The sequence below is a fragment of the Piliocolobus tephrosceles genome, chromosome 16, assembly GCF_002776525.5.
Source record: "Piliocolobus tephrosceles isolate RC106 chromosome 16, ASM277652v3, whole genome shotgun sequence".
NCBI lineage: Eukaryota > Metazoa > Chordata > Mammalia > Primates > Cercopithecidae > Piliocolobus > Piliocolobus tephrosceles.
Genome location: NC_045449.1, coordinates 71,094,496 through 71,116,613, shown reverse-complemented (window position 1 = coordinate 71,116,613; position 22,118 = coordinate 71,094,496). Strand labels below are relative to the sequence as shown.

At 50.6% G+C, this 22,118-nt stretch overlaps 1 protein-coding gene across 1 annotated transcript in view; it reads right to left on the bottom strand.

Moving 5' to 3' along the window:
- The window catches only part of SEPTIN9 (septin 9), a 175,324-nt gene extending 153,522 nt beyond the window's left edge, over nucleotides 1-21,802 (bottom strand). The window contains exon 1 of the mRNA XM_023211696.2: nucleotides 20,979-21,802. Within this exon, the coding sequence (XP_023067464.1) occupies nucleotides 20,979-21,000 (22 nt within the window). The 5' untranslated portion in view covers nucleotides 21,001-21,802. The remainder of the gene's footprint in view (nucleotides 1-20,978) is intronic.
- Nucleotides 21,803-22,118: the final 316 nt, after the last annotated feature.

Genomic DNA, 22,118 nt, shown 5'->3' with positions numbered 1-22,118 from the left:
TTTTTTTTTTTTTTTTTTTGAGGCAAAGTCTTGCTCTGTCGCCCAGACTGGAGTGCAGTGGCGCGATCTCACTGCAACCTCCAGGACCTCCCTAGTTCAAGCAATTCTCCTGCCTCGGCTGCCCTAGTAGCTGGGATTACAGGCACGTGCCACCATGCCTGGCTAATTTTTGTATTTTTAGTAGAGACAGGGTTTCACCAGGCTGGTCTCAAACTCCTGACCTCAAGTGATCCGCCCACCTTGGCCTTCCAAAGTGCTGGGATTACAGGCGTGAGCCACCATGCCCAGCCTCTCCTTCCTTTTCAAGGCAGAATAATATTCCACTGTACAGATGGACCACATTTTGTCTGTTCATTCATCCGTTGACGGACACCTGGATTGCTTGCATCTTTTGGTTATGGGAAAAGTGCTGCTACAAACAAGGATGTACACACACCTGTTCAAGTCCCTGTTGTCAATTCTTTGGGGTATACATCTAGAATTGGAATCACTGGATGTTATGGTAATTCTGAGTTTAATTTTTTGAGCAATTGTTATATCTTTTCCACAACAGCTGCACCATTTTACATTCCCACCAGCAATGCATGGGGCTCCGATTTCTCAACATCCTTGCCAACATTTGCTGTTATCCATGTTTTGGCTAACAGCCACCTTAAAGGGTGTGAAATCATATTTTATTGTGCTTTGATTTTCATTCCCCTGATTATTAGTGACACTGAGCATCTTTTCCTTGCTTCTTGGCCATTGGTATGTCTTCTGTGGAAAAATGTATGTTCATTGGGTTGTTTGTTTTTTTGTTGCTTAGTTGTAGGAGTTCTTTATATATTCTGGATACTAGTCCCTTATTGGATATATGATTTTCAAATACTTTCCTCCATTCTGCGGATTTCCTTTTCACGCCATTAGTAGTATTCCTTGATGCACGAAAGTTTTAAATTTTGATGAGGTCCAATTTATCATTTATTTATTTTGTTGTATTTCTGGTGTCATATCCAAGAAAGCATTGCCAACTCCAATGTCACAAAGCTTTCCTCCTATGTTCTCTTCTAAAGTAGCTGCTTCTTATATTTGCTATTTCTATACTCCTTAGAGTCCTCTTGTATAGGGCAAAACAAACTCTATCTCTCTATTCTCACTCACAGCACTCAGTTCTTCAGCTCTGATACCAGATGTGTGGTTTCCTTCCATCCCCGCCCCCACACCCACCGCCACCCCCACCAAGCAATTCTCCAATACTCAGCAGACCCCAACTGGGTGTCCTCCAATTCAGTTCAATTCTAACACCAACCAGATTTAGTGCAGATCCCATAGGTTAAGGGCTCCGTTTCACAAGATTGCCCTCAACTGCAGAGATCAGTCACAAGTGGTAAGACACCAGGTTACCCACAACTTCTGTCTGACTTGGCTATAAATTGGAGGTCTTCACAACTCCCTTCTCAGGTTCAATAATTTGCTTGAGTGACTCACAGAACCCAGGAAATCAGTTTACTTATAATTGTGGATTTATTACAAATGATATTTCTTTTTTTTTGAGACGGAGTCTCGCTCTGTCACCCAGGCTGGAGTGCAGTGGCCGGATCTCGGCTCACTACAAGCTCCGCCTCCCGGGTTCACGCCATTCTCCTGCCTCAGCCTCCCTAGTAGCTGGGACTACAGGCGCCCGCCATCTCGCCTGGCTAGTTTTTTGTATTTTTAGTAGAGACAGGGTTTCACCGTGTAGACCAGGATGGTCTCGATCTCCTGACCTCGTGATCCACCCGTCTCGGCCTCCCAAAGTGCTGGGATTACAGGCTTGAGCCACCGCGCCCGGCCACAAATGATATTTCAAAGGATACAAATGAACAGCCAAATGGAAAAGATGCATAAGAAAGGTATGGAGGAAGGGGCATGGAGCTTCCACGGGAGGGTGCGCCACCCTCCCGTCACCTGCAGGTATTCAACAACCTGAAACTCTACAATCCTCATCCTTTTGGGTTTTCAGGGAGGCTTCACTACATAAGCATGACATGAAATCTTTGACCATTGATGATCAATTCAACCTTCATCCCCTCTTGCCTCCCAGGAGTTGGGTGGGAAAGGCTGCAAGTTCTAGCCTTCTAATCACAAGGCTGGGTCCCCCAGCAACCAGCCCTCATCCCCAGGCTGTCCAGGAGCCTCCAGCCACCAGTCACCTCCTTAGCAAACAAAAAGACACTCATCACTTTGGAGATTTCAAGACTTTTAGGAGCTACATGCCAAACAAAGTTGGGGGACAGAGACTAGATAGATAGATACATGGATGGATAGATAGATACTAGATATATTTATTTATTTATTTTTGAGACAGGGTCTCCCTCTGTCACCCAGGCTACAGTGCAGTGGTGCAATCTCAGGTCATTGCAATGTCTACCTCCCGGGCTCAAACGATCCTCCCACCTCAACCTCCCGAGTAGCTGGAACTGCAGGCACACACCACCATGCTGGGATAATTTTTTGTATTTTTGGTAGACATGAGGTTTCACCATGTTGCCCAGGCTGGTCTCAAACTCCTGAGCTCAAGGGATCCGCCTGCCTCGGCCTCCCAAAGTGCTGGGATTACAAACGTGAGCCACTGCGCCATGCCCAGCCCAAATACATCTTTCTTATATCACAATGTCACCCCGTTGTGATCCCTTTAACAGTTAACTACCTTTTACAGTTAAGAACACTTTATATTACAAGTTGCTATTCAAATTACCGGTGTCGTTTTTGTTTCCTGACTGGGCCCTGACTAATGTGCTGAAGCAAGTACAAGGAAGGAAGTAATGAAGATAACAGAGAAACTTAAGGAAATGGACAGCAGAAAAGGGGAGTCCAATGCTGGTTCTTTAAAAAGATCTAGATTGATAACCTCCTAGCTAGGTTGATGAGACGGAGATGGTGAACATAAACTCACAATAAGAGGAATGAAGTGTTTTCCCTACCGATCCCACCGACGTTACAATGATAAGGAATACAGGCACACCTCATTTCATTGTGCTTCACAGATACTGCACTTTTTACAAATGGAAGGTTCGTGGCAGCCCCGCATCAAATAAGTCTACCGGCATCATTTTTCCAACAACATGTGAACACTGTGTCTCTTCGTGTAGGACTTTGATGATTCTTGAAATAGTTCAAACTTTTTCATTATTATTATATCTGCTATGGTAATCTGTGATCTCTTTTTTCTTTTCTTTTTTTTGAGATGGAGTCTTGCTCTGTCGCCCAAGCTGGAGTACAGTGGCGCAATCTCGGCTCACCACCTCCGGGGTTCACGTCATTCTCCTGCCTTAGCCTCCCGAGTAGCTGGGACTACAGCGCTCGCCACCACGCCTAGCTATTTTTTTTTTTTTTTTTTGTATTTTTAGTAGAGATGGGGTTTCACCATGTTAGCCAGAATGGTCTCCATCTCCTGACCTCGTGATCTGCCTGCCTCGGCCTCCCAAAGTGCTGGGATTACAGGCATGAACCACCGCGCCTGGCCTTTTTATTTTTCATTTTTACTTTTGAGATGGAGTCTTGCTCTGTTGCCCAGGCTGGAGTGCAGTGGTGCGATCTCGGCTCACTGCAACCTCCACCTCCCAGGTTCAAGCGACTCTCCTGCCCCAGCCTCCCCAGTAGCTGGGACTACAGGCGCCCGCCACCACACCTGGCTAATTTTTGTATTTTTAGTAGAGGCAGGGTTTCACCATGTTGGCCAGGCTGGTCTCAAACTCCTGACCTCAGGTTATCCACCCACCTCCCAAAGTGCTGGGACTGCAGGCGCGAGCTGCTGCGTCCAGTGATCAGTGATCTTCAATGCCATTATTGCAGTTGTTTTTGGGGCATGACAAACCACACCCAGATAAAACAGTGAACTTATTCAATAAACATGTGTGTTCTGACTGCCCCACTGACTGGCTGTTCCCTGCTCTCTCTCTCCCTCTGCTCAGGCCTCCCTATTCCCTGAGACTCAACAATATTGAAATGAAGTCAATTAATAACCCTACAATGGCCTCTAAGAGTTCAAGTGAAAGGAAGAGTCAGCCGTCTCTCACTTTAAATCAAAAGCTAGAAATGATTAAGCTGAGTGAGGAAGGCGTGTTGAAAGCCAAGATAGGCAAAAGTGAGGTCTCTTATGCCAAATAGCTAGCCAACTTGTGAATGCCAAGAAAAAGTTATTGAAAGAAATTAAAAGTGCGATTCCAGTGAACACATGAATAAGAAGAAAGCAAAACAGCCTTAATGCTGCTATGGAGAAAGTTTGAGTGGTCTGGATAGAAGATCAAATCAGCCACAACATTCCCTTAAACAAAAGCCTAATCCAGGGCAAAGCCCTAACTCTCTTCAATGGTATGAAGGCTGAGAGAAGTGAGAAAGCCGGAGAAGGAAAGTTTGAGGCTAGCAGAGGTCAGGTCATGATGTTTAAGGAAAGACGCCATCTCTATAATGCGGAAGTGCAAGGTGAGGCAGCAGGTGCCGATGGAGAAGCTGCAGCAAGTTACCCAGAAGATCTAGCGAAGAGCACTGATGAAGGTGGCTACACTAAGCAAGAGAATTTCAGCATAGATGTCCCAGCCTTCTACTGGAAGAAGACGCCATCTAGGATTTTCATAGCTAGAGGGGAGAAGTCCATGCCTGTCTTTAAAGCTTCAAAGGACAGGCTGACTCTCATGAGGGGCTGACGCAGCTGTCGACTGTAAGTTAAAGCCAATGCTCACAGACCATTCCAAAAATCCTAGGGCTCTTAAGAATGTTGCCAAATCTACTCTGTCTATGCTTTAGAAATGGAATAACAGGCCCTACTTGACAGCACATCTGTTTACAGCATGGTTTACTGAATATTTAAAACCCATCATTGAGGCCCGGTGCAGCAACTCACGCCTGTAATCCCAGCACTTTTGGAAGCCGAGGTGGGCGGATCACTTCAGGTCAGGAGTTCGAGACCAGCCTGGCCAACATGGGGAAACCCCGTCTCTACTAAAAATACAAAAATTATTCAGGCGTGGTGTCACGCGCCCGTAATTCCAGCTACTGTAATCCCAGCACTTTGGAGGCCAAGGCAGGCAGATCACCTGAGATCAGGAGTTCAAGAACAGCCTGGCCAACATGGTGAAAACCCATCTCTATTAAAAATACAAACTTAGCCAAGCATGGTGGTGCACACCTGCAGTCCCAGCTATTCAAGAGGCTGAGGCAGGAGAATCACTTGAACCTGGGAGGTGGAGGTTGCAGTGAGCTAAGATAGTGCCACTGCACTCTAGCCTGGGCAGCAAAGTGAGACTCTGTCTCAATTTAAAAAAAATAAATAGGGCCCAGTGCAGTGGCTCACGCCTGTAATCCCAGTGCTTTGGGAGGCTGAGGCAGGCAGATCACCTGAGGTCAGGAGTTTGAGACCAGCCTGGCCAACATGGTGAAACCCTGTTTCTACTAAAAATACAAAAACTAGTCAAGCGTGGTGGTGCACACTTGTAATCCCAAGTTGCCTATAATCCCAACTACTCAGGAGGCTGAGGCACAAGAATCACTTGAATCCGGGAGGCAGAGGTTGCAATGAGCCGAGATCACGCCACAGCATTCCATTCTGGGTGAGGCAGCGAGACTCCGTCAAAAAAAAAAAAAAAAAAAAAAAAAAATCATTGAGATCTACGGCTCAGGAAAAAAGGTTCCTTTCAAAATATTATTGCTGATTGACCACCCAGCTGCTGACCCAAGAGCTCTGATGGAGATGTATGTAAAGATGAATGTTGTTTTCACGCCTGCTAATGTAACATCCATTCTGCAGCCCATGGAGCCCGGGATAATTTTGATTCTCAAGTCTTATTATTTAAGAAATATATTTGATAAAGCAGTATCTGCCATAGTTAGTGATTCCTCTAATGGATCTGGGCAAAGTAAATTGAAAGCCTTCTGGAAAGGATTCCCCATTCTAGATGCTGTTAAGAACATTTGTGATTCATAAAAAGAGGTGGAAATACCAACATTAACAGGAGTTAGGAAAAAGTTGATTCCAACCCTCATGCATGAGGGGTTCGAGACTTCAGTGGAGGAAGTCACGGCAGATGTGGTGGAAACAGCAGATAACTAGAATCAGAAGTGGAGCCTGGAGATGGGACTGGATTGCTGCAATCCCATGATCAAACTTGAACAGATGACAGATGAGGAGTTGCTTCCTATGGATGAGCAGAGAAAGTGGTTCCTGGAGATGGAATCTACTCCAAGTGAAGATGCTGTGAATATTGTCGAAATGACAACAAAAGATTTAGAATATTACATCAACTTATTTGATAAAGCCGTGGCAGGGGTTGAAAGAATTGACTCTAAGTTTGAAGGAAGCTCTATTGTGGGTAAGATGCTACCAAACACAATGCGTGCCATGGAAAAATCTTTTATGAAAGAAAGAGTCAATCCATGTCATAAACATCAGTTAAGAAACTGCCTGCCAGGCACGGTGGCTCACACCTGTAATCCCAGCACTTTGGGAGGCCGAGGCAGGTAGATCACCTGAAGTCAGGAGTTTGAGACCAGCCTGGCCAACGTGGTGAAACCCTGCCTCTACTAAAAATACAAAAATTAGCCAGGCATGGTGGCTGGCGCCTGTAGTCCCAGCTACGTGGGAGACTGAGGCAAGAGAATTGCTGTAACCCAGGAGGTAGAGTCAGGAGGCAGAGGTTGCAGTGAGCTGAAATCATGCCACTGTACCCCAGCCTGGGCAATAGAGCAATATCTCCTGTATCAAAAAGAGAAAAGAAAAGAAACAAAGAAACTGCTGCCATGGCCACCCTCAACCTTCAGCAACCACCGCCTGGTCAGCAGCCATCAACATTGAGGCAGACCCTCCACCTGGTCAGCAGCCATCAACATTGAGGCAGACCCTCCACCAACAAAAAGATTACAGCTTGCTGAAGGCTCAGATGATTATTTGCATTTTTTAGCAATAAGACATAATGATCTTATACACTTAATAGACTATAGTATAGTGTAAACATAATTTTTTTTTTTTTTTGAGATGGAGTCTCGCCCTGTCGCCCATTCTGGAGTACAATGGTGCGATCTCGGCTCACCGCAACCTCCACCTCCCAGGTTCAAGCAATTCTCCCGCCTCAGCCTCCCGAGTAGTCGGGACTACAGGCATGCGCCACCATGTCCAGCTAATTTTTGTATTTTTAATAGGGACGAGGTTTCACCATATTGGCCAAGCTGGTCTCAAACTCCTAACCTCAAATGATCCGCCCACCTTGGCCTCCCAAAGTGCTGGGATTACAGGCATAAGCCCCCATGCCTGGCCTAAACATAAATTTTATACGTACTGGGAAACCAAACAGTTTGTGTGACTTGCTTTATTGCAATATTTGCTTTATTGCCACGGTCTGGAAGCAAACCCTAGGTATGCTTGTATTATGAACAACTTTAAATGAGTAAATTCAACAACTTACCTGAAAGAGACAAATCCCTTCAAAGTACAACTTACCAAAAGTAAAAAAAAGAAGTAAAAAAAAAAAAAACCCTGAAAAACTCTTTCTATATATTAAATTGAATTTGTGATTAAAAACAAACAACCACCTTTCGAAGTAGGAAATTCTAGGTCTAGACGGTTTTCTTGGTGGATTCTATCAAACATTTAAGGAAGAAACAACATCAACCTTACGAAAATTCACAGAAAACAAAGAGAAGGGAACACTTCCAAACTAATTTTATGAGGCCAAAATGAGGCTGATAAAGACATTACCAAAATAAACTAACAAACGAAGAAAATACCACACCAATATCCCTCATGAATCGACACGCAAAAATCCTTAAAAACTGGGCAAATCAAATTTAGCAATATGTAAAAAGGATTATCTCTCATAAGCAAGTTGGACGTATTCCAGAAATGCAAGGTTGGTTTAATATTCAAAAATCAGGCCTGCACAGTGGTTCACACCTGTAATCTCAGCACTTTGGGAGGCCGAGGTGGGAGGATCACCTAAGCCCAAGAATTACAGACCAGCCCAAGCAACATAATGAGACCCCATCTGTACAAAAAATCTTAAAAATTAAAAATTAGCTTGGTGTGGTAGCATGTGCCTATAGTCCCTGCCACTTAGGAGGCTGAGGTGGGAGGATTGCTTAAGTCCAGGAGTTCAGGCTGTAGTGAGCTATGATGGCACCACATATACAGTCAACATAGGACCTACATGTATATATGTACATATACTAATATAGGACCACATACACAGTCAACATAGGGCCTATATGTATATACGTACATATACTAATACAGGACCACATATACAGTCAACGATTTTTAGCAAAGGTATCAGGTAATTCAACAGAGTAAGGTATGTCTTTTTAACAAATGGGGCAAGAACTGGATATGAGTACAGAAAAACGAGAGTTAACCCTGACCTCAAACCAAATACAAAAATTGATTTAAAATGAATCCTAGAACATTCTGACAGCTATAAAAGGTTACAACATTTAAAAAAATTTTTAAAATTTAAAAATAAAAGAAATCATAGAATATACAACTATAAAATTTCTAGAAAATAGGAGAACTTCTTTTGACTTTAGTGTAGGCAAAGATTTCCTGCATAGGTCATAAAAATCATAAATCAAAACTGGAAAAAGTTGATAAATTGGATTTCATGAAAACAAAATACTCTTGCTCATTAAATAACATCATTAAGAAAACCAAAAGGAAAGGAACAATATGAAAAAGAAAATTTATGATACGTATATCTGATAAAGGACTTACATCCAGAATATATAAAAAACATATGAAACAACATAATTCTTTTTTTTAAATAAGCCCCACGCGGAAATAATCAAATAAAGAAGCAACAAAGCAGCAACAAAACAAAACGCAAGTCTTACCCCACTGAGAAGCTGCAAGACAAAGACAGCAAAAGCCTATAGTTGGGGAACAGGTGTTCATTCTTTCAAGCATTATAAAATGAAGCCTTCAGAAATCACTCAATCTTGAAACAACACAATTTTTAAAAAGAAGTAAGATTTGGACAGATAATTTTACAAAGGAAAATATGTAAATGACCAATAAGCATCTTGGAAAATTGTGCAACCTCATAAGTCACCAAGGAAATACAAAACAAAAGCTTAAAAAATGAATTTTGGAACAACCGAATAGACACATTAAATGACAACAAAATGAACCCTGACCCGCTACCTCACACCATGCACAAAAGTTAATTCATAAAAGCTATATAACTCTAAACCTTCTAGAGGAAAACATAAATATCTTTGCAACTTGGCAGGGTAGGCAAAGGTTTCTTACAAAGAACACAGAGAGATAACCACAGAGAAAGGAATTTGTTAAATTAGACTTCATAAAAATTAAAGTGACACACTTTTGCTTATTGGAAAACACCATTAAGAAAATGAACAGGCTGGGCATGGTGGCTCGTGCCTGTAAAACCAGCTCTTAGGGAGGCAGAGGCAGGAGGACAGCTTGAACCCAGGAGTTTCAGACCTGCTTGGGCAGTACAGCGAGACCTCGTTCTTGAAGAAGAAAAGAAAATGAACAGACAAGCCACAGACTGGAATAAAATATTTGCAAAACACGTATCTGACAAAAGATCAGTATCCAGAAGAAAAAGTCAAGCAACCCAATTTTAAAATGCGCAACAGATTTGAAAAGACATTTCACAAAGGAAAAATATATGAAGAGCCAATCATGAAAATGTGCTTAATCGCATTAGTCATCAGGCCAATGCAAATTAAAGCCATAATGAGATACCACTACACACCCACCAGAATGACTAAGATTTCACAGAGTGACAGCACCAAATGTTGGCCAGGATGTGGAGCAACTGGAACTCGTATCCATTGCTGGTGGGAGTGTGAAATGGAAGGGCCACTCTGGGAAAAGATCTGGCAGTTTCTTATAAAACTAAACATATACCTACCCTATACCTACCCTAGGTATTTCTACAGAATAAATGAATGCCTATACGCCCAGAAAAACTTGTACAAGAAGAACCACCATAACAGGTTTACTCACAAGAGCCTCCAGATGGAAACAGCCAGGGGCCTTTCAACAAGAGAATGGCTAAAAACCCACAGAATGTTCACACAGTGGATGTTACTCAGCAATAAAACAGAACAAATCGCTGGCACCTGCAGCAACATAGGTAACTGGAAGAAACACTCAAACTGGCAAAATTATTTCATGGTGGAAAAAAAGCACAATTATGGTTGCCCCGGGGGAAATGGGGGCTGTGATGCGCCTGGAGGGGCATGAGGAACTTTCTGGGGTGATAGAGATGTTCTATGTTCTGCTTAGGCTGGGATACACGTGGATGCATTTGTTAAAATTCAAAGAACAGAACATTTCACATCTGTGCATCTCAGGGTATATAAATTTTACTTCAAAGAAAAACAAAAATAATCACAGACAAATGCCGGACTCTAGTTAATGAAATGCAAACTGAGGCGTTGACAGGATGTTGTGTGCTGATTTCTGCAGCTTATTTTAAGTGCATCAAAACCAGCATGGATGCTGCTGGCCAGATAGATTTGTGGTGAAGCAAACAGCAAAATGGTTACTGTGGAATCTAGGTGGTAGATGCATGGGTGTTTACTTTAGAATCTTTCATGATTTCTTTTTTGTGGTTTTGTTTTGTTTTTGAGACAAGGTCTTGTTCTGTCACCCAGACTGGAATGCAGTGGCACAATCCCAGCTCACTGCAGCCTCAACCTCCCGGGTTCAAACAATGCTCTCACCTCAACCTTCCGAGTAACTGGGACTACAAGCCTGCACCACCATGCCTGACTAATTTTTTGTATTCTTTATAGAGATGGGATCTCACTATGTTGCCCAGGCTGGTTTTGAACTCCTGGGCTCAAGTGATCCTCCTAGCTCAACCTCCCAAAGTGCTGGGATTACAGCCATGAGCCACCACGCCCAGCCCTCTTTCATCTTTTCTGTCTTTGAAAACTTTTATGGCAAAAAGTTGCAAAAATGTAAAAGATTGAAACATATCAACCAAAAATAGGAAAAATGAACTAAAAGAGATGGCGGGAGACCCCTCCCTTTCCCCCTAACTGAGCTTCCAACCCTCCCTTTCCCTGCCCAGTTAGGACAGGAACCCCAAGGGCTCGGGCCCCCGTGCCTGTGCAGGGAAGGAAGCACCCCCGTGCCTGTGCGGGGGGTGGTCCTCTGCCCTCTGGTGCTTCTCATTCTCTGCACTCGCCACTTCCCTCGCCTGCAGTGAGCAGCCACAGTTGGCGGAAACTACACCCAGAGCCTCTTCCCACGAGTTCAGTGAAACCCCGCAGGAGCTGGACTCTCGAGAACTTACGGCGCCACCTGCTGGAGGAAAGGCTTTCTGCAACCGGGTTCCTCTCCCCTTCCTCCCAGCCACGTGCCTCCCTGACCAGGCTGGGCGGGTCCCCTCTCTGCAATCTCGGGGCACCAGTGCACGAGAAATGCCCAATGCTTCAGAATCTCCCCCACCCACACCTCAACATCCAGTCCTCAGTGGACACCGCCCCTCCACGACAAACACATCAGAGGCACAGTCCAAGACCACCTGCCCCAGGTGGAGCACAAGTCCCCATGCCCATCACCCCAGACTCTTCCTCTCTCCCTCAGACGCAGCGACATCGGCCCAGGACACTGAAGCCTGTTGACTTTATAAACATGCTGAAGCCAATCATTCTGAAGCTGTAGTTCTTTTTATTATTATTTTATTTTTTATTAAGACAAAGCCTTGCTATGTTGCCCAGCCTGGTCTGGAACTCCTGGGTTCAACTGATGCTCCTTTCTCGGCCTCCCGAAGTTCTGGGATTGCAGGCATGAGCCACTGTTCCCGGTCTGAAGCTGTAGTGCTTGAATCTTTGTCAATAGCAACACCCGTCCCCCTGAGAGCAGCAGGGCCGCCGGCGTGGCTGAGAGCCCCGTATCACCGCAGCGAATCTGCTGCCTGGAACTGCAGGGGAGCTCTGATTCCCAGCTGGAGGGACAGGCTGTGTGGGGCTGGGCAGGGCGGACTGCGGGAGACCAAGCCTAGACAGGGCCACCAGCCACGTGAGCACTGGGGCGGCGGGGACAGCGAGGGAGACGGTGCAACCCCGAGGAAAGACGAGGCCACAGAACGGAGAGGCTCAGGCCTGGGGGTTCCCTTCTGCTGCCGGACAGGCATGGCTGTGCCTCTCCCCCAGTCCCTGGGACGGTCAAGCCACGTGCTCTCTGAGAGGCAAGCGGGGCTCCCGACAGGAGGCTCTAGGCTTTAACCAAAGTGTCTGTTCTGCAGGGTGAGCTGCACAGGCACCCCCACTCCTGACTTCTTTGAATCCCTATTGTCCCCAAGTCCCACCCATCCTCTCCAGGTAAACAGAAACACTGCCCAGGGGAGGACAGAGGAAGAATCCAGGAAAGGCTGCCCACCAGCCTGGCTGAGCCCACGCCATTGCCAAGAGCAGACCCGAAACTCAGGAGCTGCTGAGGTGATGGCTCAGGGCCCACATCAACAGGAGGGGGTCAGAGTGGCCTCTGCTGGATGCTGATGGGGAAGCCAGGCAGGTGGGTCCATCCAGCAGTCAGAGACCCTCCCTCTCCAACTTCCTCTCCAAAGAGATCCTGATCCTCCCTCTCCAACTGCAGGGCCTGCAGCACCCTCCCCTCTAGCAGGCCTCCCTGCCTGCCACCGGCCATTCTCAGCAGCCACAGGGCACTGAGGTCCCACCATAGTGAGAATAAAATCAAGCCCTCACCGGGGCCTCCAAGGCCTGGCACGACCTGGCCCTGCCTGTCTCACTGGTGTCACCGCTGCCGTCTCTGACAACACTCTCCAGCCACTCCCACCTTCCCCAGGCTCCGACCTCGGGCCCTTCACACCTGCCGTTCCCTTTGCTGGGTTGCTCTCCCCTTGAATTTTGGCCTGGCCGGGTCCTTCTGGTCATTAGAGCTTCAGCTCAGTGTTACCACTGAGGAAGGGCTTCCATTAATCCCCCCCACACACACACAAATACACACCCCTAGCAACCTGTTCTTAGCATCTTCACAGCCCTCGTCCAAAATCATCTATGGATTTGCTCATTTGTGGGCTGCCTGACTCTCGGTTCCGACTGTAAGTAACAAGTGATCAGCAACTGTGTCTTTGTTGCTCCTCATTACAGGCCAACCACCTAAGAGAGGGCCTGCACATAGTAGGCCTCAATAAACATTCACCAGATAGGCCAGGTGTGGTGGCTCATGCCTATAAACCCAGCACTTTGGGAGGCCGAGCTGGGTGGATCACTTGAGGTCAGGAGATCAGGACCAGCCTGACCAACATGGTGAAACCCCATCTCTACTAAAAATACAAAAATTAACCAGGCATGGTGGCGGGCGCCTGTCATCCCAGCTATTTGAGAGGCTGAGGCAGGAGAATCGCTTGAACGTGGGAGGCGGAGGTTGCAGTGAGCCGAGATCTCGCCACTGCACTCCAGCCTGGGCGACAGAGTAAGAAACCGTATCAAACAACAACAACAACAAATATTCACCAGAAGAACTAAAGCAGCCTGCCTGTGTCTAACAGGAACTTAAGAGCACAAGATGAACTCAACCAAAGGACACACACAGCAGGCATTTCACAGCTGACACCTGTTGGTGGAGGGAGATTAGGAAAGTGGGCAGAGGCAGTGCCAGGGCACGGGGAAACCCTGGGCATGGGGACGCCCAGGGCACGGGGAAACCCTGGGCACGGGGACGCCCTGGGCATGGGGACGCCTCCTGCCACCCGAAGCCCCGCAGCCCCATCACACCCATCTGTTCCAGCAAATCGGTCCAAAGAGCATTTTCAAGTTTTCATGGCAGTTTCAGAGCCGGTGCCTCTTCGCTGATTTCGAGGGAGTGTTGTTTATTCAGTGCTCAAGTCAGAGTTTCCCCATTTAGAAAAAAAAAAGAGGAGGGTGGCTCCGTGGATGGAGATATGAGGGCGTCCACAGGCAGAGGGAGGCTCCCGGGCTGAGATCTGTGCCACTCTCTGTCCCAATTTCAAGGCGTAGCCTGGAGCCCAAATCAGTCTCCAAACGTGGGCTGCTGGTTAAGAGGCATCTCCCCACCCACGACCCCCTCCCCTGCCCAGCCCCCACCACCCAGAGCATGCCAGCCTTGCCTGCCCTGGCCTTCAGGACCCCCTCAGGGACCCTCAGACCCCCAGTCAGGGTGGGCTTGAACCAAGGCAGCCCCAGAACCCATGCCAATGCCCTTGCCAGTGGGAGACCCTGGGGAGCACCATGTGGGATGCATGGGGCCCGGCAGGGGCACACGGCGAACAGCTTCAGAAGCTCTGGTCACTTGGTGTGGACGGGCAGCCCAGAGCAAGAGATGGGCCAGGAAGCTGGAGTGAGCAGGGAGGCTTCAGCCCCTGGTGGAAGCAGGCCGGGTAAAAATAAACTAACCTGAGGATAGCAGCCAGCAAGACCACCACAGGAGGGGTGGTGGGGCAGGGGGGGTCCCAGTGGCCCAGGAGAGGGGGGCATTGCCAGAGATAAGGTTGGCAGAGGAAGGCCGGTGCTGGTAGGATTAACTTGCTAGAACAGCTGTGGATTATTCTTTTTTTTTTTTTTCTTTTACACATGTTCCTGGGGCTCATGGAATTTACTGGTTTATTATAAAGGATATTACAAAGGATACAGATGAAGAGAGGTGTAGGGAAAGGTATGGGGGAGGGACGCAGAGCTTCCATGCCCTCCCCAGGCGCTCCCCCCTCCAGGAGCCTCCACATGCTCCAGAAGCTCCCCGACCCCCTCCTTCTGAGTGTTTACGGAGGCTTCATCACGAAGGCATGATTGATTCAATCACTGGCCACTGATGATCAGCTTAACCTTCAGCCCCTCTCGCCTACCTGGAGGTTGGAGGGTGGGGCTGAAAGTCTCAACCTTGTACTTCTACCCAGTCTTCCCTGGGACCCACCCCCATCCTGAAGCTGGTTAGGGGCTGCCAGCTGGTCTGTCAATCATGAGCATTCAAAAAGACATCACTTTGGAGATTCCAAGGATTTTAGGAGTTGTATGCCAGGAAATGGAGATGAAAACCAAATGTATATTTCACAACATGACAGTCATTCTCTTTCAACCACAGCCTCCCTTCCTGCCCTGCTGCGGGCCTCAGCCCCCCATGCCCCAGGGCCTTTGAACACATTGCCTGTTGCCTGCAGCGATCCCTGCTGCCTGCCGGGTTTGAGCCTGGTTTACTCCTCACCCTTCTGTGCTCAGCCTGAAGGTCTCCCCCCAGGGCAGTCCTCCTGACCTGGTCCTACGAACCTCAGGTCCTGTCCTGCCACTGGTCCCCTTTGTCACTCCTGTCACTTCCCATGTTTCACATTTACTGATGTGGTCTTGCACTGGTGCAGTCCCACGAGGGCAAGGACTGTGCCTGGCTTTGCCCTCCATCAGACCCCAGCACCAAGTCCACAGGGAGCACCCAATGCTGAATGAATGAATGAGTGACCAGCAAGGGAGGTTCATTGTGTCATGTTGGGGTTCAAAGGCTGCTGGGCGGACCACGTGGGTGAGGTTGGGTGGGGAGGGAAGCAGAGATGACCCCTTGGAAGAAGGGGTAGGAGGCGGGGAGGAGGGTGTGGGGTGCTGTGTAAGGATGGCAAGTGCTTCCAGGAGTGACAAGCCAACCCCTAGAGCACCAGGCAGCAGAAAAAGGCTGACACCCTCAGGCCCCACGTCCACTTAGGGACTGAGGCCAGGCCTCCGGGCAGGCCAGCTCTCCGTCGCTAGGAGAGCCCCAGGGGAAGCTTCATCAGCTGCTGAGTTGGTCACAGTGGAACCCATGTGCTGGGTAGGAGGGGTCTGAGGCACAGGGCTTTGGGTGGTGGCTTCAGGACGGAGACTCCTGTCCAGATCATGAGGGGCGGCAGCAGGGATGACCACCTCCAAACAAGAAGCAGACAAAGGCACAGATGGCAGAAGCGGAGGCAGAGAATGAGCTGCAGGGGCATCCCCAGAGGGAGAGCCAAGCAAGGGGACAGCCTGGAAACACTCAGCCTCCACGCCCTGAAGCACAGACAGCTGGTCTCCCACGCAGGCTGGGCAGCCACACCACGGAGAATGAGGGGTATGTCTGCAGGGCAGGCCTCAGGACGCCCGGGGCTGGCCCTGCCATCAGCCTAGAAAAGCGGCCCAGGCTTTTCCGGTAGGGTGCATGTCCAGCCAGGTCCTGGGCAGGAGCTGAGACTCCCCAGCTGGCCTGAGAGGGGATGATACGGCAGGCCCAGCCCGGGACTTCCCCACTCCTCCCTGTTACCCAGCAGAACCAGCTGGGCATAAGAAAAGAAGAGAAGCGAATCAAGAGCCCAGAGCATGAGGCTGGACCAGCCCTTACACCGCATGCAAAAATCAACTCAACCTGCATCAAAGACCTGAACTCAAGAGCTAAAACCACCAAACTCTTAGAAGAAAACACAGGGGAAAAGTTTCATGACGTTGCATTTGGCAATGATTTCTTGGTTATGGCGCCAAAAGCACAGGCAACAGAAGAACAAATAGATAAAGTGGAATGTTATCAAAGTTTAAAACATTTGTATATCAGGCTGGGCGTGGTGACTCACGCCTGTAATTCCAGCACTTTGGGAGGCCGAGACGGGCGGATCACTTGAGGTCAGGAGTTCGAGACCAACTTGGCCAACATGGTGAAACCTTGTCTCTACTAAAAATACAAAAATTAGCTGGGCTTGGTGGCAGGCGCCTGTAATCCCAACTACTCAGGAGGCTGAGGCAGGAGAATCTCTGGAACCAAGGAGGCGGAGGTTGCAGTGAGCCGAGATCACACCACTGCACTCCAGCCTGGAGAACAGAGTGAGACTCTATCTCAAAAAAAAAAACAAAAACAAAAAAAACAAAACTGCATATCAAAGGGCACTAACCACGCCGTGGGAAGGCAATCCATGGAATGGCAGCAAATCATAGCTCAGATACAGGATGAGTATCTGGATATTGATCTATAGATCTCCTAACACTCAGCAACAACAAAAACAATCATCCAAACCAAACACAGGGAAAGGACTTGAACAGACATTTCTGCAAGAAGATGTGCAAATGAGCAATAAATGCGAAGAGATGCTTAACATCACTAAGCACTGGGGAAATGCAAATCAAAACCACAAGGAGAGACCCCCCCTCACAACCATGAGCTCCAGGCAGGTAGGAAGACGCCTGGTGGGGAGGGGCCGGCTCCGTGCTGCCCCCGGAATTCCCACAGAGGCTGCCTGACCCCGACACCTCACCAGGAGCACAGGAATGAGTGGAAAAGGCCGCCGGCCACCCCAAAGGGCCAGAGGGGCCAGCGAGGGGTCTGGGACATGGAACCATTCTGTGCATCCAGACACATGGGGACAACAGGGCGATGAAAGGTGGCCCCTAAAATTTACATCCACCCAGAGCCATGAACACGGCCTATTTGGAAAAAGGGTCTTTGCAGACATTATGAAATTAAGGATCTTGAGATGGGACCATCTTGGATTACCCAGTGGGCCCTAAATCCTTATAAGAGACAGACAGAGGGAGACTTGGGGCACAGAAGGAGGCCCCATGATAACAGAGGCAGAGATCCAGTGATACGGCCACGAGCCAAGGAACGCCAAGGGTTGCGGGAGCCGCCAGAAGCTGCCAGAGGCAAGAAGCAGGCTCCCCGTCGGAGCCTCCGGAAGGAACCAGGCCTGCTGATGCCGTGATTTCGGACTTCTGGCCTCCAGAATGGCAAGACAAGAAACGTCTGGTGTTTTGAGACACCCAGTTTGTGGCACTTCGTGATGGCAGCCCCAGGAAACAACTACAGGGACCAGAGTTCCCACAGGGCCGGGCAGGAAGCGGGTGCAGAGTGCGTCAGGCCAGGCCTCTCCCATCAGAGATGGAAAAGCAGAGCTGGAGAGGTTGAGACCGGATAGGCACCCCGTGTCCAGGGGTAAGAGCTCCCAGGGGACGGCAGAGGCCATCAGGGACAGCAGAGCGAGGGACAGGAGGGAGGGGTGAGGGCTGAGGTACCGCCCTCCGGGGGCCTCGGCTCCCTGCCCACTGGTGACCCAGGAAACCCCTAAGAGGAGCTGGGCTTTACCCTGTGCCACACTGCATGGGGCGGACCCTGGTGGGGACAGACGTCCAGCAACAGCGTAGCTGAGCCCCCTCCAGGACCCTGGGCCTGCACTCATGACCACGCACAGACGTCCACGCCCTCTTCCTGCAACTCTCCCTCGTGGCCTGTTCCTAGCCTCCCAGCCCAACGGAGCTCCCCAGTGGAAAGTTCCCTTCTTGGAGACTCTCTCCCTGCTGAAATACAAGCTCTTGGAACAAGATAAAACTGCTTAATTTGTAAAAGCCACAAAGCCGGTCCAGAACAAAAAAAAGCTCCGACCCTTGGCTGGAAGGAGTGGCCTTCCATGCCTCAGCGGCCAGTCACCGCCGCATGACTCACGCTGGCCCTGCTGACGAACCCTCCAGCACCTTCCCAGGGGAAGGCCACAGGCCCCAGGGAGGGCGGGAGAGTACCCAGGCCCCCGTGACAAACCAGACCGGAGCCAGGCACTGCCGACAGAGGGACAACGGAGGGACAAGAGGGCAGGTCTTGGGGCTCCTAAGCCTTCCCTGGGGCCGGCAGACCACCATGGACTCGCCAGGGTAGGACCACCCCCTCCCACAAACCCTTCCTGGGCAGCTGTAGGGCAGCCTGAGCTGGACACGCCTCACACACCAGCCCAGTGGGGCATGAGGCACCCACAGCCACGTCTGGAAGCCAGCGGGCCGGTGTCTGCCAGGCAGGCCTCTGTCACACAGGCACGGCATCCTCCCCACGCTCCTCCTCAGGCCAGAGCACGCGTGGGGATCAGAGCAGCTCTCGCAGTGGCTTGCAGCCTGACAAAGTGGTATAAGCCACACCCTGCGAAGAGGAAGAGCCCCTCGGCGAGGGAAGAAGTGCCCACAAAACTCAGGACACGCGCAGAAGCCCGTGGGGAGGAGGGGACGCTGCCTGGGGCCGGGCTGCTCCCACCCCTCACGTTGCAGATTACGGAACTGCGGCCCAGAGCTGCGAAGTGGCTTGCTCAAGGCCACCCAGCAGGGACAGGAAGGAACTCACTTCCCCAGGGACTGTTTGGGAGTTCAGTGACAATTAAAGACCAGTGCTAAAGTTTGCCTGGACGAGAACCTCGTTAGGGAAACAGCTCGGGGATTCTCGTGATCATTCGGAAGGCAGCCAGTTTACAACTGAGTTTTTAAAAATGTACGTTTTCTTACATGAAAACACATCTGAATGGGATTTTGTAGAAAGCATCTTTCATCAAGGCACAGCCCGAGGGGAGGTCCCCGCTTCATCCCTGGCTGTGCTGTCCTTGGCCAAGGGCAGCAGGGATCGGAGTGGTCTCTGGGGGCACAGCGCTGACTGCTTTCAAAGAGTGTTTTGTTCAGTTCATGAAAAGCTTGTGTTTGGTGAGCCTGGGAGGGTGCCACCACTTCCAGCTCCCCAGGGAGCACCACGCCCCAAACCCACGCCTCTCTGCCCAGCTCTCAGATCCCCTGCTGCTCACCCATCTGGGCCTTGGCTGGATCATCTATAAAATGAAGGTCGAACCCGAGGCTCCCCGAGGCCCCTGCCAGCCAGGCGGGTGAAGTGACGTCCTCCCGGGGCTGGTGGCCGAGGAGGCAGGGGACCCACTGTGGTCTGGTGGGGTGGTCACTCCGAGGACGGCTCCACTGTGCAAGCCTGATGAAGGCCCCTCTCAGTGCTCCCTGCCCTGTGGCTCCTGCTGGGCCGAGAGCAGGACACTGGGCTCCACAACCACCCATCCCAGCGGGCCTGAAACCCCGAGCTCAAACAGATAAGATGCGGTTTCACTGCCGCCCCAGCCTTCTGCCCGTCTCCCCTGGCCTCCTCCTGAGGTCCGCCTGCTGTGCCCAACTGGGCGTGCTCAGTGGCACAACACACACCCGCTCCACCAGTCCCAACATCACATCAAGATGTGGCCCTGGGAGCAGCGGTGGAGGGGACCGCACGTCCTATAGAGGAGTCACCGAGATGGGCCTCCCTCTCTCAGGCCTCTCAGGGACCCCCCAACACACACATAGGGGCAACCAACAGACCAGGGCCCAAGGCACTTAGGGGTTGACACTCTTAACGACCCCTGCTCCATGGCCCATAGGTCACTTCAGAATACCCAAAGCCTGGAGCGTGGTTCAACCACCCCATATCTCCCAGCCCTGGGCTCAGAGGTCGGCATGGGCAGCAGAAACTGTCATCAGCGCTAATTACCAATGACGGTGCTGGCCACGTGCGATGGCAGCCACAGCACCGCACGTGAGTGAAGAGACCAAGGAGGCTGGGCCTGGGAGGGAGGGCCTGGAAAGCTGGGGTGAACTAAAGGCACGGGAACCCCCTTTCTCTTCATTTGCCGGTTCACACCCCGATGGGTCTGTGCCCGCTGCAAGGGGGCTGCCAGCGTGCATGGACACACGCACACACATGCACACACACATGCACACGTGCACACACGCCGGGCTCCTCTGAGCGCCGGGAGCTTCCCCCTCTATAATCAACTGCCGGGAAGGCACAGAAATGCTATTTTAGGTAGGAGACCGAGGCAGCCTTGAAGACAGACTTTGGCTGGAGGCACAAAACAAACCACACAGTGGACAAACAAACCACTGGCCAGGTCCAAGCGCCGCCGCCCCAGACCCGAGCCAGGGGGGCAGGTCCCCCACGCCCTCCCCAGGTTTCAGCGCCAACAGCCTGAGCGTTGAGAGTGGCCATGACATGCAAGAGCGGCACACTGGAAAAGGAAAGGGAAGTAGCCAGGAGAGAGGAGAGCCGAGTTTAAATAAAAGCCAGACTCAGGAGAGCTTAGCTTCTGAGACGGCGTTCGTCCCATGAGCTTAGAACCATCAAAAAGAAAAGAAGTATTTCTGTGAAAAATGAGCAAAAGCGCCCCTTGCATGCTTATTCCCCCCAAGCATAAATAAAGCCCTGAGTCCAGGGCCGTGGGGGGTGGCCGATGGGGACGGGGCTGTCCGCCTACCTGAGATCCGGTCCCTCTCCATTCCTACGGATATATTTAGCAGCGGCGGGAGTCCCAGCGTCCCGCTCAGAGGCGGCCTCCCCTTTCTCACCCCCGTCGCCCTCCCGCTCTCAGCCTCCTCCTCCTCCTCCTCCTCCTCCTCCTCTAAAAACACTCTTTGTCTGGTCTAATTTCTTCAATCTGTTGCAATCACGAATGCATCCGAATTACCACATTTCCATGTGCTCATCATATGTTTGTGCTCCAAACTGAAGTAGCATTGTCTCTTCAAAATGGGAGGAAAATCGGAGCAAAGGAGAGAAATCCAAAAAGAGGAGGCAGGAGAGAGGGCCCGAGGTGGGCCCCGAGGAGTCCGGCAGCCCCCCGGGTCTGCCTGTGAGAGTCCCAGAGTCCTGGCCGCCCGGTCTGGTCGGTGGCTGCAGAGGTCCCGAGTGCGGCTTCCGGCAGCCTCCTCTCTCCACCTCCTCCAGCCCCCGCCGCCCCGAGGCTTGCTGCTCCTTTTTAATATCCACTTGGAGATGCTTAACTTAGACTCTTGGAAACCAACTCAGAGAGTCAAATTCCTGACGACTTCCAAAGTCTTTCATTTTCCCCGTCCCGCGATGCTACGATTTCCTTGGGTTTAAGTGTTTAAAAAGCCCAGTTCCTGCGTGCCTTCCTCCGTCCTGGGCTAGCCCAGCCTTTCTTCACCCCGCACCCCAGCGTGGCTGGGCAGGAGGAACGGCCGTGCCACAGGCCAGCGTGCTGAGAAAAGGTTCCGGAGCACCTGCCCAGGAGGAACCCTGAGAAGTCACCCCCTCTGTCCCGTTAGCCGGTGGTGACAGAGGCAGTTGCCGTCCCCGCCCAAGCAGAGGGCGAACGGGACGGGGACTTCCTGGATGATTCCTACCACACATGCATGAGTCAGTAAGTCTCCAGCCGTCCCCTGGGAGGGAGCGAGTCTTCCTCTCCGGGAACTCGGGGCCCCACTGGGGGATCAGTGCTGTTCCCCACTGTTCATCCGGGGTCCTCAGAGGCTGCTTACCTGGGGGGTCCCCAGCAGCACATGGTCAGTGTCCATGCTGAGGCCAAGGGCGCAGCAGAGCAGGTGAGGGCCTACAGTGTGGGTCCCTGGGTGGGGAAGGGGGCATCCTCTCTGTC